The 14,173-nt window shown below is 47.4% G+C and overlaps 1 protein-coding gene and 1 long non-coding RNA gene across 2 annotated transcripts in view; both read left to right on the top strand.

Annotated features, from left to right (window-relative positions):
• Positions 1-1,947, top strand: part of LOC106725684 — a 24,532-nt gene extending 22,585 nt beyond the window's left edge. The window contains exon 3 of the long non-coding RNA XR_001361611.1: positions 1,936-1,947. This is a non-coding gene — a long non-coding RNA (uncharacterized LOC106725684). The remainder of the gene's footprint in view (positions 1-1,935) is intronic.
• A 4,346-nt stretch (positions 1,948-6,293) lies between these two features.
• The window catches only part of CABP1 (calcium binding protein 1), a 32,732-nt gene continuing 24,852 nt past the window's right edge, over positions 6,294-14,173 (top strand). Inside the window, exon 1 of the mRNA XM_005863755.2 lies at positions 6,294-6,338. Coding sequence (XP_005863817.1) covers positions 6,309-6,338 — 30 coding nt within the window. The 5' untranslated portion in view covers positions 6,294-6,308. The remainder of the gene's footprint in view (positions 6,339-14,173) is intronic.

Here is a 14,173-nt window from a genome sequence, read left to right as displayed (position 1 = left end):
ACCACCCACCTTGCTTCATCTTCTCATGAACATACCCCTTCTGAGATGATTTGCTTGCCTAGAACGCCTCTCCTCTCCCTCCACCAAAATGAAAGCCCCACGAAGGCAGAGGTTTGTCTCACATGCACTGCAGTGGCACCAGGGGCTGCCTCAGAGCCGGCACAGGGCAGACTTTGCCGAATATGCACTCCCCAAACCGGCAGCCGCCAGCCGGTGGTCCGGGAGGTTCCAAAGAGAAACGAATGGGACTCAGAGAACTGCAGTGACTTGCCCGAGGCCACACAGCTGGTAATGAGCCAGGAGGGAGCCCAGCCGGTGGAGGAGGGGACTTAGGGGTCTCTCTGGAACCTGGGGGCGCCGGGGGGTGACCAGACACAGCCCCGGAGGACCAAAGGGGGTCAAGGAAGCCAACCTGCCACCATCACCTTCATCCTTAAACAACGTGTGGACTGTATAAAACTAATTAAACAGCCTCTCTGGGGGAGCCATTCGGTAGTGAGAGTGCTACTCAGTGTCACCCAAGGAGGCTTTGGGGAGGTGACAAAGGGTTCGCTTTAGGAGCTGGAGGGGGTGGCTATAGGAACCTTGCGCCCCCGCCTGCCTGGCCCCCCTTTTTCCTCCTCCCCAATTCCATCTCTACTTTTTCGCGTCCACTCACAGCAGCATGTCGGGCGTGGGGTGAGCGAGGAGCAGTGGCTGTGCCTGCCCCAGGGCCTCCGGGGATGCAGTGACGCCTCTCTGCTGCCATGAGGTCCTGCCTCCCGGGCAGTGTGTGGCCTTGCACACGTCACCTGGTCTCTTCAAGTCTCCGTTTCTTCCTGCATAAGACGGACACAGCCCTGGCTGGTTTGGCTCAGTTAATAGTGTCAGCCTCCGGGTGGAAGGGTCCTGGGTTTGATGCTGGTCACGGGCACATGACCAGGTTGCGGGCTCGATCCCCAGTAGGGGGCGTGCAGGAGGCAGCTGATCCATGATTCTCATCATTGATGTTTCTATCTCTCTCTCCCTCTCCCTTCCCCTCTGAAATCAATAAAAATATTAAAAAATAAAAGGAGACAGTGAAATTTGCTGGTCTCTGAAGATTAGAGGTACTGTGTTATACGTCAGGAACCCATACTTCAAGCACATGGTAGATACTCAGTAGAATACGTGAGCACTGTCATTTTCGTATTTATATTACACTTCTCTGATTGTAATCGAATTGACACAGGGACTGTCACTCTGTTAACTGAACAGTTCCTGTATGCCAGGCTCTGGGCCCAGCACTCTGTGTGGGGTACCTCGCTGACTCCCCGTACTAATGCTACACGAATAGGTGCTATTATTACCATCATCCCCATGATTATGAATGAGGACAATGGGGCTCCCAGGAGTGAAGTGACTTGTCCAAGGCCACCCAACCAGAAAGTAACAAAGCTGGACTGAAGTCCAGGTAGGCCCACGTGCAGATCGTGGGCTTTTAAATATTAACAATCCTGCCTCTCTGAACTAATGAGCCAAGGGCTTGCTGTGCTCTAGGAGGTAGACCTGGGATAAGGAGAAAGTGACAGGGCCAGAGAGGGTCCTGGGAAGAAGCAGAGGCCCAGCCTCCATCAGGAAGTCAGCAAGAGCCCGGCCAGCGTGGCTCAGTGGTTGAGAGTTGACCTATGAACCCAGAGGTCACATGCCCGGACTGTGGGCTGGATCTCCAGTGGGGGGCGTGCAGGAGGCAGCTGAGCAATGATTCTCTCTCACCATTGATGTTTCTATCTCTCCCCCTCCCTGCCTCTCTGAAATCAATAAAAATATATTTAAAAAAATAAAAAGAGATCATTAAGGAAGTCTGGGGTAGAGTGGTGTGTGGGGGAGTGAAGCCGCAGTGTGGGGGCCTGCGGCTCTGAGCCTCTGACTCATTCAGACGGAGCAGCCACAGGAGATGCTATTTATAACCTGCAGGTTCTTGCAGCCTCTGAGCAAGAAGCCGCAGACACCTGGGCCCTTCTCCCTGGGCGAGGCGGGGAAGGTAGGCGGTGGGGAAGGCCGTGCCTGAGCCTCCTTTCACCTTGCTCTGGACTCTCCAATCAGCACCAAATTCACGGCCCTGTAGCTCACTGTGGAGGGGTCCAGCTTGTCAGCAGTGCCTGGCACCTGTGAGGCATGAATGAGTGAGTGAATGAATGAATGGCAGTAGCTTCAGGCTTTTTAATTAGGTCAGATCATGTCATATCTCTGCCTCAAACTCTCCAGTGATCCCCCATCTCATTGCACGTAAAAGGGAAGGTCCTTACGGTGGCTACAAAGCTCACACAGGCCCTTCTGCCCTCCCCTCCTTGTTCACCTCGGTGGCCCCTTGTTGCTTCTGGGAACATACAGGGCATGTTCCTGCCTTAGGGCCGTCCCCACCTCCGGGGAGACTCTTTCCACCCGGATACTGGTATGTCTCCTCCCTCACCTCCTTCCAGTCTTTGCTTAAATGCCAACTTGTCAGGAGGCCTTCCCTGGCCATTCTAGTTACACTCATGCATTACACTCCTATACCCTTTCCCACCTTAATTTTTCTCCATGGCACTTGCCATCATCTAACATAGTACCTATCATGTAGCCCCCCTTCATCTAGAGGGGACACATCCCAAGACCCCCCTGTGGATGCCTAAAACCACAAATAGCACCAAGCCCTCTACGCTGTGCTTTTCCCACACACACCGAACTATGAGAAAGCTCACAGCTTCTCTTCGGCATATCGGAATTGTCAGCATCACCACTCTCGTGCTTTGGGGCCATTGTGAAGTAAGGTAAGGGTTACCTGAACACAAGCATCGCGGACCACAACAGTCTACCCGATCACTGCGATGGCTACTACGGGACTAATGGGTGGGGAACAGCTAGAGCATGGACACGCTGGACAAGGGGATGATTCCCGTCCGGGGGGGGGGGGGGGGGGGGGGCAGAGCGGGCCAGCGAGATCATCACACTACTCAGAACAGTGAGCAACTTAAAACATATGCATTGTTTCTGGAATTTTTCACTTAATATTCTCAGACCCGCAGGTAACTGAAACCGTGGAAAGCAAACCGTGGATTAAAGGAGACTACGGGCCCAGGTATCTGTCTGCTCCTATTAGAATGTCAGCTCCGGGAGGACAGAACATTTTGTCTGGTTTGGTCTCTGCTGTGTTCCTGGTGCCTAGAACAGTGCCTGGCACACAGATCGTGCTCAGTGAACACACGGGGGCTGCATGAACTCACTGGGATTGTCACGGACCTGCTGCGGAACCTTGGACAGCTCACATCACCTCTCCGGACCCTAGTCTATGAGACTCAGCCACCTCCCTGTGCAGACAGCCCTAGGGCTCTCTCCCTTCAGCCTACCTTTTAGGATTTTTTTTCCACAACATTTGCTAATGGGAGAGCTGGCCAAGGCCTGGCTTGGTATGTTTCTGCCAGATTCAGCTTCTCTGTGAGTGTTCAAGCCTGTGAGCAGCTATTCCACCACTCTTGCATCTATGTCAGGGGCTGTGAGCAGATGCATTTGTGTGAACGAGCCTCTACATGTGTTTGGGAACCTGGCTGAGAGGGGACTTTCAGCAAAACGTTAGCCCTGGTTCTATTTCTGTCCTCCTGCTTCTTTTTGTTTGCAATGGAGCAGGAAGTAGACGTTTCCAAGGGCAGGGCAGACCCTCCTCTAACTGATGGGAACACCCACTGCTCTGGAGAGGCCAGGGAGATCCTGTCGGCTGTGAGTCCTCACACCTGTAACAGGCTGTTTCCACTCCGCAGGAGCCAGCTGTGAGAGCCGCCGCGGAGCCGCCTGCCTTTCAGGGAGGGAAGCCCACAGGAGACCTGCAGGCTTCCGTGGGGATGCCGGGGCCATTTTTAGATCTCATCTGTTCTTAGTGGGAAGTCGGTCCAAACTCGTCCAGGTTTTATAGCAATCCCTGGCGTGCCTTCCTCTAGCACTTCCTTCAGGTCTTTGCTCAAATGCAAACTTCTTTTTAAAAATATATTTTTTTAATTGATTTCAGAGAGGAAGGGAGAAGTAGAGAGACATAGAAACATCACTGATGAGAGAGAGAATCATTGATGGGCTGCCTCCTGCACGCCCCACACTGGGGATCGAGCCCAAACCTGGGCATGTGCCCTGACTGGGAATCAAATCGTGACCTCCTGGTTCATAGGTCGACACCCACTGAGCCATGCCAGCCGGCTCAAATGCAAACTTCTCAGTGAGGCATTCCCTGATCATTCTACTTAAACTTACACCCATACAATACACTCCTTATTTCCTTTCCCTGCTTAATTTTCTCTATACTCTTACCACCATCTAACATTTTACATAGGTTATTACTGGGTTTTTGGAATTTTTATCATGTTCACACACTATCTCAATTACATGATCTCTTCTGTTTTGGCATATCCCGGCTTACCTAGCATAGTCCTGGCATCTGGTAGGCATCACTACATTTTGTTAGGAGAGTTAATTTTCATAAGAAATGGGCAGCAGGCAATACTGTCATTCTATAGATGATGAAATTGAGACTCAGTGGGGACTTAAACAGCGAGGACATGAACCTGGGCAGGCAGATGGCTTGGAACTACTGGGGAGGAGAGAGGGAACCTCCTCCCAGTGGCAACCACATTTGGAGAAACAGACTTTTGAAAGATGAGCCTGGCCCTAATAGAGCTTGGGCATTTGGGAGCCAGAGAAACTTGGGTTCAAATCCCAGGACTATCAGTACCTGTACCTTTGTGTATTTTTGTTGTTTGTTAAAATATATTTTTATTGATTTCAGAGAGGAAGGGAGTGGGAAAGAGAGAGAGAAACATCAATGATAAGAGAGAATCATTGATTGGCTGCCTCCTGTATGCCCCACACTGGGGATCAAGCTCACAACCTGGGCATGTGCCCTGACCTGGAATCGAACCTTAACCTAGATCTACGCTCAACCACTGAGCCATCTGGGGGAGGGGGGGCTGTACCTTCGGACAAGTCCTAAAAACCACAGGAGCCTCAGTTTTCCCATCTGTAAGATGGACACATCAATCCCTACTACACTAAGCCGTTGAGAGTATTCTGTGAGATAATTCATTCCAATGACTGGCTCTAGGCGGTGCTCAATATATCCCAAGCCAGCCCGTGGCCTCCTGAATCCTTCTCCTACCCCCACACCACCTCCTGCCCTCAAGCAGCCGCAAGAGCCAGGCTACAGTGGGGAGACCACGTGATAAGTAACCCTCCGCGCATGCGCAGCCTCTGCAAGTCACGTGGCCGGTGCCACACAGCCGGCAGGTGCGAGGCGGGAGGACCGTTCTGCTCGTTCGCTCTGTGACCCTTGGGCCCGTCACCGAGACGGGAGCTCCAGCTCCGGGGCGCCTGCATATGCGCCTGAGGTGGAGCGAGAATGCGAACCTTCTGGAATCCCCACCCAGGTTCCTTCCGCCTTTCCGCTGCCGGGGAGGCTTGGCTGGGCCCCGGAAGCGAAGGAACCCCGACCAAGGAATCGGTAAATATGGCCGCCATCCGGCAGGACAGCCTCCCGGGCCGCCCTTCCCATTGGTTCCGGAGGTGTTGGGGCGGGGACACCGGGCCTTTCCCGGGAGTGTAAGCGAGGAGAAGGGAGGCTGAGCTGAGCTCTGGGCACGAGGGGAGGAAGCGCGCGGGGACCTGGGAACAGGGCGCAGGTGGGAGGAGGCCTGGATGTGGAGGGCGCTCGGGCGGAACCGGCCGGGAAGCATCTTGGGCTTGAGCCTAAGAGCAGTGGGAAGCCGTTGAAGCCAGGGAATAATGTGGTATATATAAATATATTTTTATTGATTTCAGAGAGGCAGGGAGAGAGAGAGAGAGAGAGAGAGAGAGAAACATCAATGATGAAAGAATCATTGCTCGGCTGCCTTCTGCACGCCCCCCACTGGGGACCGAGCCCGCAACCCAACCCGGTGCCCGGGATCGAACCCCAAGCTCCTGATTCATAGGTCAACCTTCAGCCACTGAGCCAAGCCGGGCTAATGTGATCCTTACAGTCCTGTACGGAATAATATTTTTGCCTGGCTTGCTCGTAAAAAAAAAGGATTTGAGTTCCACACCTGCCTCACTAATTTTTATTGTTTAATTTTTTCATAAGTAGAAACTAAGGGAATGGTAGAATACGTAGTTACTCCAGGATGAAATGTGCTAGCAGATGCAAATTGCCTAGGCTTCTGTATGGGGCCTATAAATAGTCGTTCCCTTATCTTTCCTCTGAATTCTGTAATTTCTGCTATTCCAGGAGCAGCGGAGGAGCCCAATCCTCCCTACAGACTGAAGATGCATTTCATGTGAAGTGCACTGGACGGATGAAAACTCTGCATTGGTTCAAAGATCAGGTGGTGATTATTTTACATAATTATTATTCAAGTAGTGAGCTCCCCCCGATTATACAACGTATTTGATATATAGACATACAATTTGTAGTCATCTTTTTTCGTTGTTGTTAATCCTCACCTGAGGATATTTTTCCCATTGATTTTTAGAGACAGTGGAAGGGAGGGGTAGAGATAGAGAGAAACATCGATGTGAGAGAGACACATCGTTTGGTTGCTTCCCACATGCATCCTGACCGTGGTCAGGGATCGAACCTGCAACTGGGGTATGTGTCTTTGACCAGAATCGAACCTGAGACCCTCCAGTCTGAGGGCCGACACTAGGGCTATATTCAACCGTTAAAGAGCACGTTTATTGCATAAAACAAGACCAAGGTTCACAAAGTACAAGCCCATTTTTTTAAAATTTTGTTTTATTTCGTAAAGTATTACAAAGAGCAGTACATATGTCTCCTCCATTGGTTATGCTTATATGGATGCATACAAGTCCTTCGGTTGATCTCTTACTCCCCTCCCTTCTGCCCCCCAACCCTCTCTGGCCTTCCCACTGCAGTTTGACAATCAGTTTGAGGCAGCTCTGCCTCTGTATCTATTATTGTTCAAAAGTTTGTAATGGTCTTTATTATCCATGAATGAGTGAGATCATGTGGTATTTTTCCTTCATTGACTGGCTTATTTCACTTAGCATAATGCTCTCCAGTTCCATCCATGCTGTTGCAAATGGTAAGAGTTCCTTCTTTTTTACAGCAGCATAGTATTCCATCGTGTAGATGTACCACAGTTTTCTAATCCATTCATCTACTGATGGGCACTTAGGCTGTTTCCAGATCTTAGCTATGGTGAATTGTGCTGCTATGAACATATGGGTGCATATATCCTTTCTGATTGGTGTTTTTGGTTTCTTGGGATATATTCCTAGAAGTGGGATCACAGGGTCAAATGGGAGTTCCATGTTTTGTTTTTTGAGGAAACTCCATACTGTCTTCCATAGTGGCTGCACCAGTCTGCATTCCCACCAGCAGTGCACAAGTGTTCCTTTTTCTCCACATCCTCTCCAGCACTTGTCGTTTGTTGATTTGTTGATGATAGCCAGTCTGACAGGTGTGAGATGGTACCTAGTTGTTGTTTTGATTTGCATCTCTCAGATGATTAGTGACTTTGAGCATGTTTTCATATGTCTCTTGGCTTTCTGAATGTCCTCTTTTGAAAAGTTTCTATTTAGGTCCTTTGCCCACAAGCCTATTTCTATGTTAACCTTCACTGTAAGATCATCTCTTTTTGGCCACAGAGGAGGCTTTTGAATATTTGTGGGATTGATTTAAATAATGGAATATGTTTTCTGCAAAATCTTAAGCTAGGGGCATCAGTCTGTAGTTCTCTCTTTATAGTTAACATGAATTTTGATGGCATGGAAAAGCTTGTTCTCCGAATTATATTTAGCTCATACAAACTCTACCGCACAATTATGTTGTAAAGAGGATTAGGTTTTATCTTTAAGTTGTTATTATAGCCTTGGGAAAAGGTGAACATTAAATAACTATAAAGTAGTAGCATATTGTATTATTAATTTTGCTGCTTTTTTTTTAAACTGCAGTGCAGGGCTGAGAACAGACTGACACATGTGGTAGGTGTATCAGTCAGGGTTTGCATAAGGAAACAGATGGCACGCTCAAGTTGGATCGCTAGAGAAAGGTTTATAAAGATTTGGGTAGGGTGTAGGGGAACCATAAGGATAGTGCAGGCCCCGGGGGCTGGTAACAGCCAGAGTCTTCACTACTGCTAGATCTGAAAGTTGAAGGTTAAGAAATAACAGAACCCAGAAAGAGAGCTGTGTGTGGAGAGGGCTTCCTTGAGAAGGAGCTGTGACCTTTTATTAAAAGACACAACCAACCTGAGGCGATCTGGCAGGGAGAGAACTGGGGAAGAATAAATCCTTCCACCGCATTCTCCTCCTGCCCTCCAATTCTTGGCTGTGCCCAGTGGGAAGCTAGAGGGCAAAGGAGTGGGCCGGTAGTCCAGATGGGTTAGCACCCAGGGTAGAGCGCAGGATGGAGGGACACTGGGTCTGGAGGAGCAAGTGGGAAAAGTCTGGTACCGTAGGCTTCATTTTCATGTTGAATGAAGACTTGACATTTAAATCTTCTTATCTTAGTGAGACAATGAAACCCTCAGGAATGGCGTTATGGCAGCAGGTTCAGGGTCATCACTGGTTCACTCTTCAGATCTACTGACCATACTATAGAAAGTATTGTGCAGGGCATTTTGAGAAAAGGTTCCCAGAAATGCAATGAATCTCTTTCCTGATGGATGTATTTTTAAAGAACATATCCTCACTCTATCAAAGCACCCCTTTAGTAAATATGATCCCACTGGTCTCAAAATCAGGTGCTTTTCCCCCAAAAGCAGGAGAGTTCAGTTCAGGTAAAACACCCAGGTTCTGAGTCTTGTTTATGGCTGACAACTGACTGTTATGTTCCTTGCCATGTTGGTACCTTTTAGGTAGTAAATAGTCATTTTTCAGGCAAGGGGATCAAAATAGGATTTATCAGTGCAGTTCTGGAAATTGGACTCACTTTCTTATGAATGGAGTCGGTGGTCTCCCATATTCTGAATCTGTGAGACCATTCTTTTTAATGAGGTCCTCTTGGAAGAGGGGGGAACGAGTCGCCCTTAGTGACATGACTCTGACAAGCAAATCAATTCGTTCCATTTGTTTCCTCTTTGAAAACAGCAATCCTCGAGCGTTACATAATCTAATCTTCATGCCTCGCTAGTTTGTTCCGTCCTCCCGAGGAATCGGCAGATGGTGCCAATGCGGAGACCCGCGCACACGCCTCGCAAGCCTCATGGCAGCAGGAGAGTTGCTCACAGTGTCTGTCTCTTTGCTGTGGGGTCCCTTGCTGGCATTTGTTTCCCTGGATCCGTTTGCTCTTTAGCATTCCTCAGGCACCACTGGCTTCTTGCCTTGGGCTCTCAATCGGAATTAATTGGAAATACTGAACACAGATAAAAAGAGAACAGAAAGTGAAGTTGAAAGGGCAGAGAATTTGCCAGATCTTTTCCTCAGTGAAAAGCTGGGCGTCTCTGAGATTTTAGCTCCAGACCTCCGACTTCCTCACCCTGCCTGGTCCCTCCTGTACATCCTGTTGCTGGGTTACACCCAGTCCAGGGACAGAGCTGGAAGACTGCAGATCCGCTTGATCAGGGCTCTGAACTCCTCTCCCCCACAGTGAGTCCCATACCTGCATACGTGTACCTGACTGTCCCCAGATAGGGCAGTTGTCTAGAATCCACCTTCAGGTCAGCGATGTCACCCTTGCTAAAGGAAAGTTATCTCAGAACTCTGTACGGTGAGGAGCCGTCAGCCAAAACCATAATGTTTAGATGTCCAGGCAAAGACATTGCTTGTATGTCTCATCTAAAAACCCAGAAATGGCCCGGCTGGTGTTGCTCAGTGGTTGGGCATCAGTCTATGAACCAGGAGGTCACAGTTCCATTCCCAGTCCGGGCACATGCCCGGGTTGTGGGCTCAATCCCTAGTACAGGGCATGCAGGAGGCAGCCAATCAATGGTTCTCTCTCATCATTGTCTCATCATTCTGTCTCTCTCTTCCTCTCTGAAATCAATAAAAACATATTTTTAAAAATAAAAAAGTAAAAACCCAGAAATGGCAACTTCCAAGGAAGCCGAAGCTTCATGGACATTCCGTAGTGGATATTTTTCTACTGATACTTTGGGCCGGAAATCAGCTGACATGTTCCAGTGTTTCCTTTCAGTTGTTAAAATATTGAAATACTTTCACATCAGTGGGAAAATAGTTATTTCTTTGAGCTCCCAAGTGCCTCCCATCCCTCTGCTAATACTTGTCTGTTGAGAGGGTCTTATTTTAGGTAATTTCATTAATATAGTTGTACCTTTCCGGGCAGCAACATGAGCTTCCTTTGCTGAACCCATTTTGTTTCCAACCATGTGGTACCAGGAGGTCTGCTTGGTGTAGGGCCAGGCACAATGCCAAGTGCCACAGATGTAACCGCCCTGCTCACAGACTGCACTGTTGGCTGACTCCGTTTTTTGATGGAACCCCCAGGCAATTAAAACATAGAACCTTCCTGCCGTGGCAAAAACAAGCCTAGTCCTTAAAGGTCACATGTGCCTTTATGCTGGCTGGTCACTCAGCACCTGGATTGTACAACAGAAATGATCTGTCTGAAGAAGAAAAACAAACTAAACCAGGTAGAATCTTCTTTCAATTTCATTTCCCCCCACTGAGTCTAAGCATAGGGGACTAATTTTATAAAAACAATAACTTTTTGCTCCTTTTAATTTGTTACTCAGTCATAAATATTAGTTGAGCACTTACTATGTTATTATGTGTCAGTCACCGTGTTAGGTGTTGGATATCCAGGAGTGAATAAGACAGACCCTGTCTCTGCTTTCATGGAACGCACAGTCCAGTGGGGGTGACAGATAATAAAGGAGGCTCTGTGGTTAGAGTGTTTAGGTCACTGAACATGGGTTGCATTTCAACTAGTGGAAACTGCATGGGTGTAATGGTGACTTCCGGGGGGTAGTATGCTAATCCTATGTGTCTACATTGTTAGAGTTCAGGGGTGTGGCATCTGTATTAAAGGAGTAATGGAATGGGGGGGGGGGGATCACTTCCTACCTCCAGTCAAGATCTCAGAGAGGCTGAGAACTGCTCTGGATTAGGGAAAGAAAGGGAGAAAGATTCTGAATGAGAACCATGGCGACTATATATTCTAATATTTGGAGACCAGATATGCTGTTCTGAAAGATGGTAAATTCTGACCAATCAGTTATCTGTAGGAGGTAGAATTTCCTTCATTTATGCCTTTTCTCTCCTTTGTCCTTGAAACCAGGAAACAAATACACAACTTGCTAGCTCAGATGAGGGGTATGAACTGTACCCACAAAACCATGGATAGCTAACGGCCTACATAGGAAACCAGCTCTGACAACCCTGGCCTCACTGTCAGTTTCTTACCCATGGAGTTCAGCCACCCTGTTTTGAAAATTATAATTCATATCTCTAAGACAGTCCAGAGTAGTGGGCTCTACTTGTCAGTATTAATTATTTTTGCTCTATTTGTCCTGCTTGCTTGATTTTTCCTTTTATTGAATTATAATTATACACACTGAGATGTACAGTCTTCAGTGTAGAGTTCAGTTTTTTTAAAAAAAATATTTTTATTGATTTCAGAGAGGAAGGGAGAGGGATAGAGAAAGAGAAACATCAATGATGAGAGAGAATCATTGATCAGCTGCCTTCCGATGCCCCGCACTGGGGATTGAGCCTGCAACCTGGGCATGTGCCCTGACTGGGAATCAAACTGTGACCTCCTGGTTCATAGGTCAACACTCAACCACTGAGCCACACTGGCTGGGCTAGAGTTCAGTTTTGACACATGCATATATTCTTGTAATCCACATCCCTTTGCATTTTATTTTAAAAAATCTTGGAATCCTCTTAAATGGTTAACATTTGGGCCCAAAGGCAGATTTCTGGAAAGGAATCCCCTATTCAGTCCACTGACTGTCCCCCCCCCCAAAAAAAATTATTTTTATCCAATCTTTTCCTGAGTTCCCCAATCACCACAGAGGACTTAAAGCCATAGAACATTTTGTAATCCCAGCTTTCTGAAACCTAACAGAGATTTTGTCATCTGAAAACAAGGGAAAGATTAGCGCAGAATTTGGTTCTGACAACAGCAAAAAGAAGCCAGCTAGACCAGAAACGTCACAGAGAATTAATTCAAGCACCACCGTGCAAATGCTCCACAACCTTTTTCAAGACTAAACTCCTTCCATTCAGAAGGAGTAAGACAATCCTGGTCAGGAAAGATCGGTTTTTAAAGGAGTTTGCTACAGGGCTGTGACATTATTAAACTGCGACCTGTTCAATGAGAGACCCCTGCACATTTTAGGAATTTTGTCCTTAACCCTGTCTTACTCCTTCTGAATGGATTCTCTTAGAAATGAGACATGAAGACAGCTAAACACACTGATCTCTCTAGACCAGCGGTTCTCAACCTGTGGGTCGCGACCCCTTTGGCGGTGGAACGACCCTTTCACAGGGGTCGCCTAAGACCATCCTGCATATCAGATATTTACATTACGATTCATAACAGTAGCAACATTACAGTTATGAAGTAGCAACGAAAATAATTTTATGGTTGGGTCACAACATGAGGAACTGTATTTAAAGGGCCAGAAGGTTGAGAACCACTGCTCTAGACTGATGTTGTGGTCCCAGGCCCATCTTCTCTCTTTTATTGCCCTTGTCTACGGGATGTATTTCCAGCATCTGCAAAATAGCGTGTCTTTCACCCAAGGTTATACAGTCAAATAATGACAACTATTTAATAATTACAATTTGTATAACACTTAAAGGCAAGCGAGAGGCTTATATATATATATGTGTGTGTGTGTGTGTATATATATATATATATATGAATTTTTTAAAAAATATATATTTTATTGATTTTTTTACAGAGAGAAAGGGAGAGGGATGGAGAGTTAGAAACATCGATTCAGCTGCCTCTTGCACACCCCCTACTGGGGATGTGCCCGCAACCAAGGTACATGCCCTTGACTGGAATCGAACCTGGGACCCTTCAGTCTGCAGGCCGACGCTCTATCCACTGAGCCAAACCAGTTAGAGCAAGCGAGAGGCTTTATGTGAAAATGCTTTTAAAGCTATAAAGGTATATACAACCCAAAAACATTATTTAAAAATTGTTTCTACGTGGCAGGACACTTTGCAGTTACTATATTCCCATTATATCGCACAGAGAGGCAAGCCGTTTGCATTTCCATACCCAAGACTTTCTATGTCGTAATGATGGTATTTCTGAAGTATTTCCTGAGTCTGAGCCAGCCTCTACATTGTCCTTACCTCTGCACCAGACTTAAAATCCATAAAGAAAGGCACTGTGTTTACTTATTTACTGCCCTGTTCCCAATGCCTACCACATGGTGGGTACTCAGTCAGTTTTGTTAAATGAATGAACCTAATTTCCTAATTGGTTTTGTCTTCAGCGTCCTTCTAGTCTACTTCACAATGAGTCAGCATTATCTTCAACAACACAGTTCTGCTAACGGCCTGTATACACGCATAAAGCCTTCAAGGACTCTCTATTGTTTATAGAAAAAAGGATAAACTCCTGAATATCACCTTCAGGATCCTTCACAGTCTGGTTCCAGCCATCTTTCTAGGCTTGACTTTCAGCCTTATTACCCTGCTCCCCAGGCCACTAAACGATTCCCAGGCACATTATGCAGTGTCACACTCCCAAGCCTCCACTTAAGCTGCTCCCTCTGCCTGAAGTGACCTTCCTTTCACCTTCCCTATTCATCTGGTGGACTTTCACTTCTTCAAAATGCAGCTCAAATGTCACCTTCTCTAAGCCTTCTCCAACTTCCCTAAAGGGTCTGCATTGGTGATTCCATGTGACCTAGCATGTCATTCCCATTATATTATGGTGGGTTTTGTTATTTGTTGTTGCTGTTGCAAATTCCTTGAGAGCAGGGACTAAGTCTTACTGTAATTCTTTACATATCTCCTGAATCTGGTCAGTTCTTCCCACCCCCCTCACGACCATTCTAGTCCAAGCTGTCACTCTCTCACCTGTTCCATGTGACAGCACCTGACTGGCTCCGTATTGCCACACTGCTATCCAGCAGCGGACTTGCTGTGAAGCAGCCAGTGATCCTTTAACAATGTAAACAACCATATGCCACTCCTCTGCCACACACCTGCTGGTGGCTTCCCTTCAGACTGGGGTGGGGGGGTGGGGGGGCGGGGGACAGGGGAGGAG

Source organism: Myotis brandtii, unplaced genomic scaffold (genome assembly GCF_000412655.1).
Source record: "Myotis brandtii unplaced genomic scaffold, ASM41265v1 scaffold181, whole genome shotgun sequence".
Classification (NCBI taxonomy): Eukaryota; Metazoa; Chordata; class Mammalia; order Chiroptera; family Vespertilionidae; genus Myotis; species Myotis brandtii.
The sequence above is the reverse complement of the archived record's forward strand: the minus strand, read 5'-3'. Positions and strand labels throughout refer to the sequence as shown.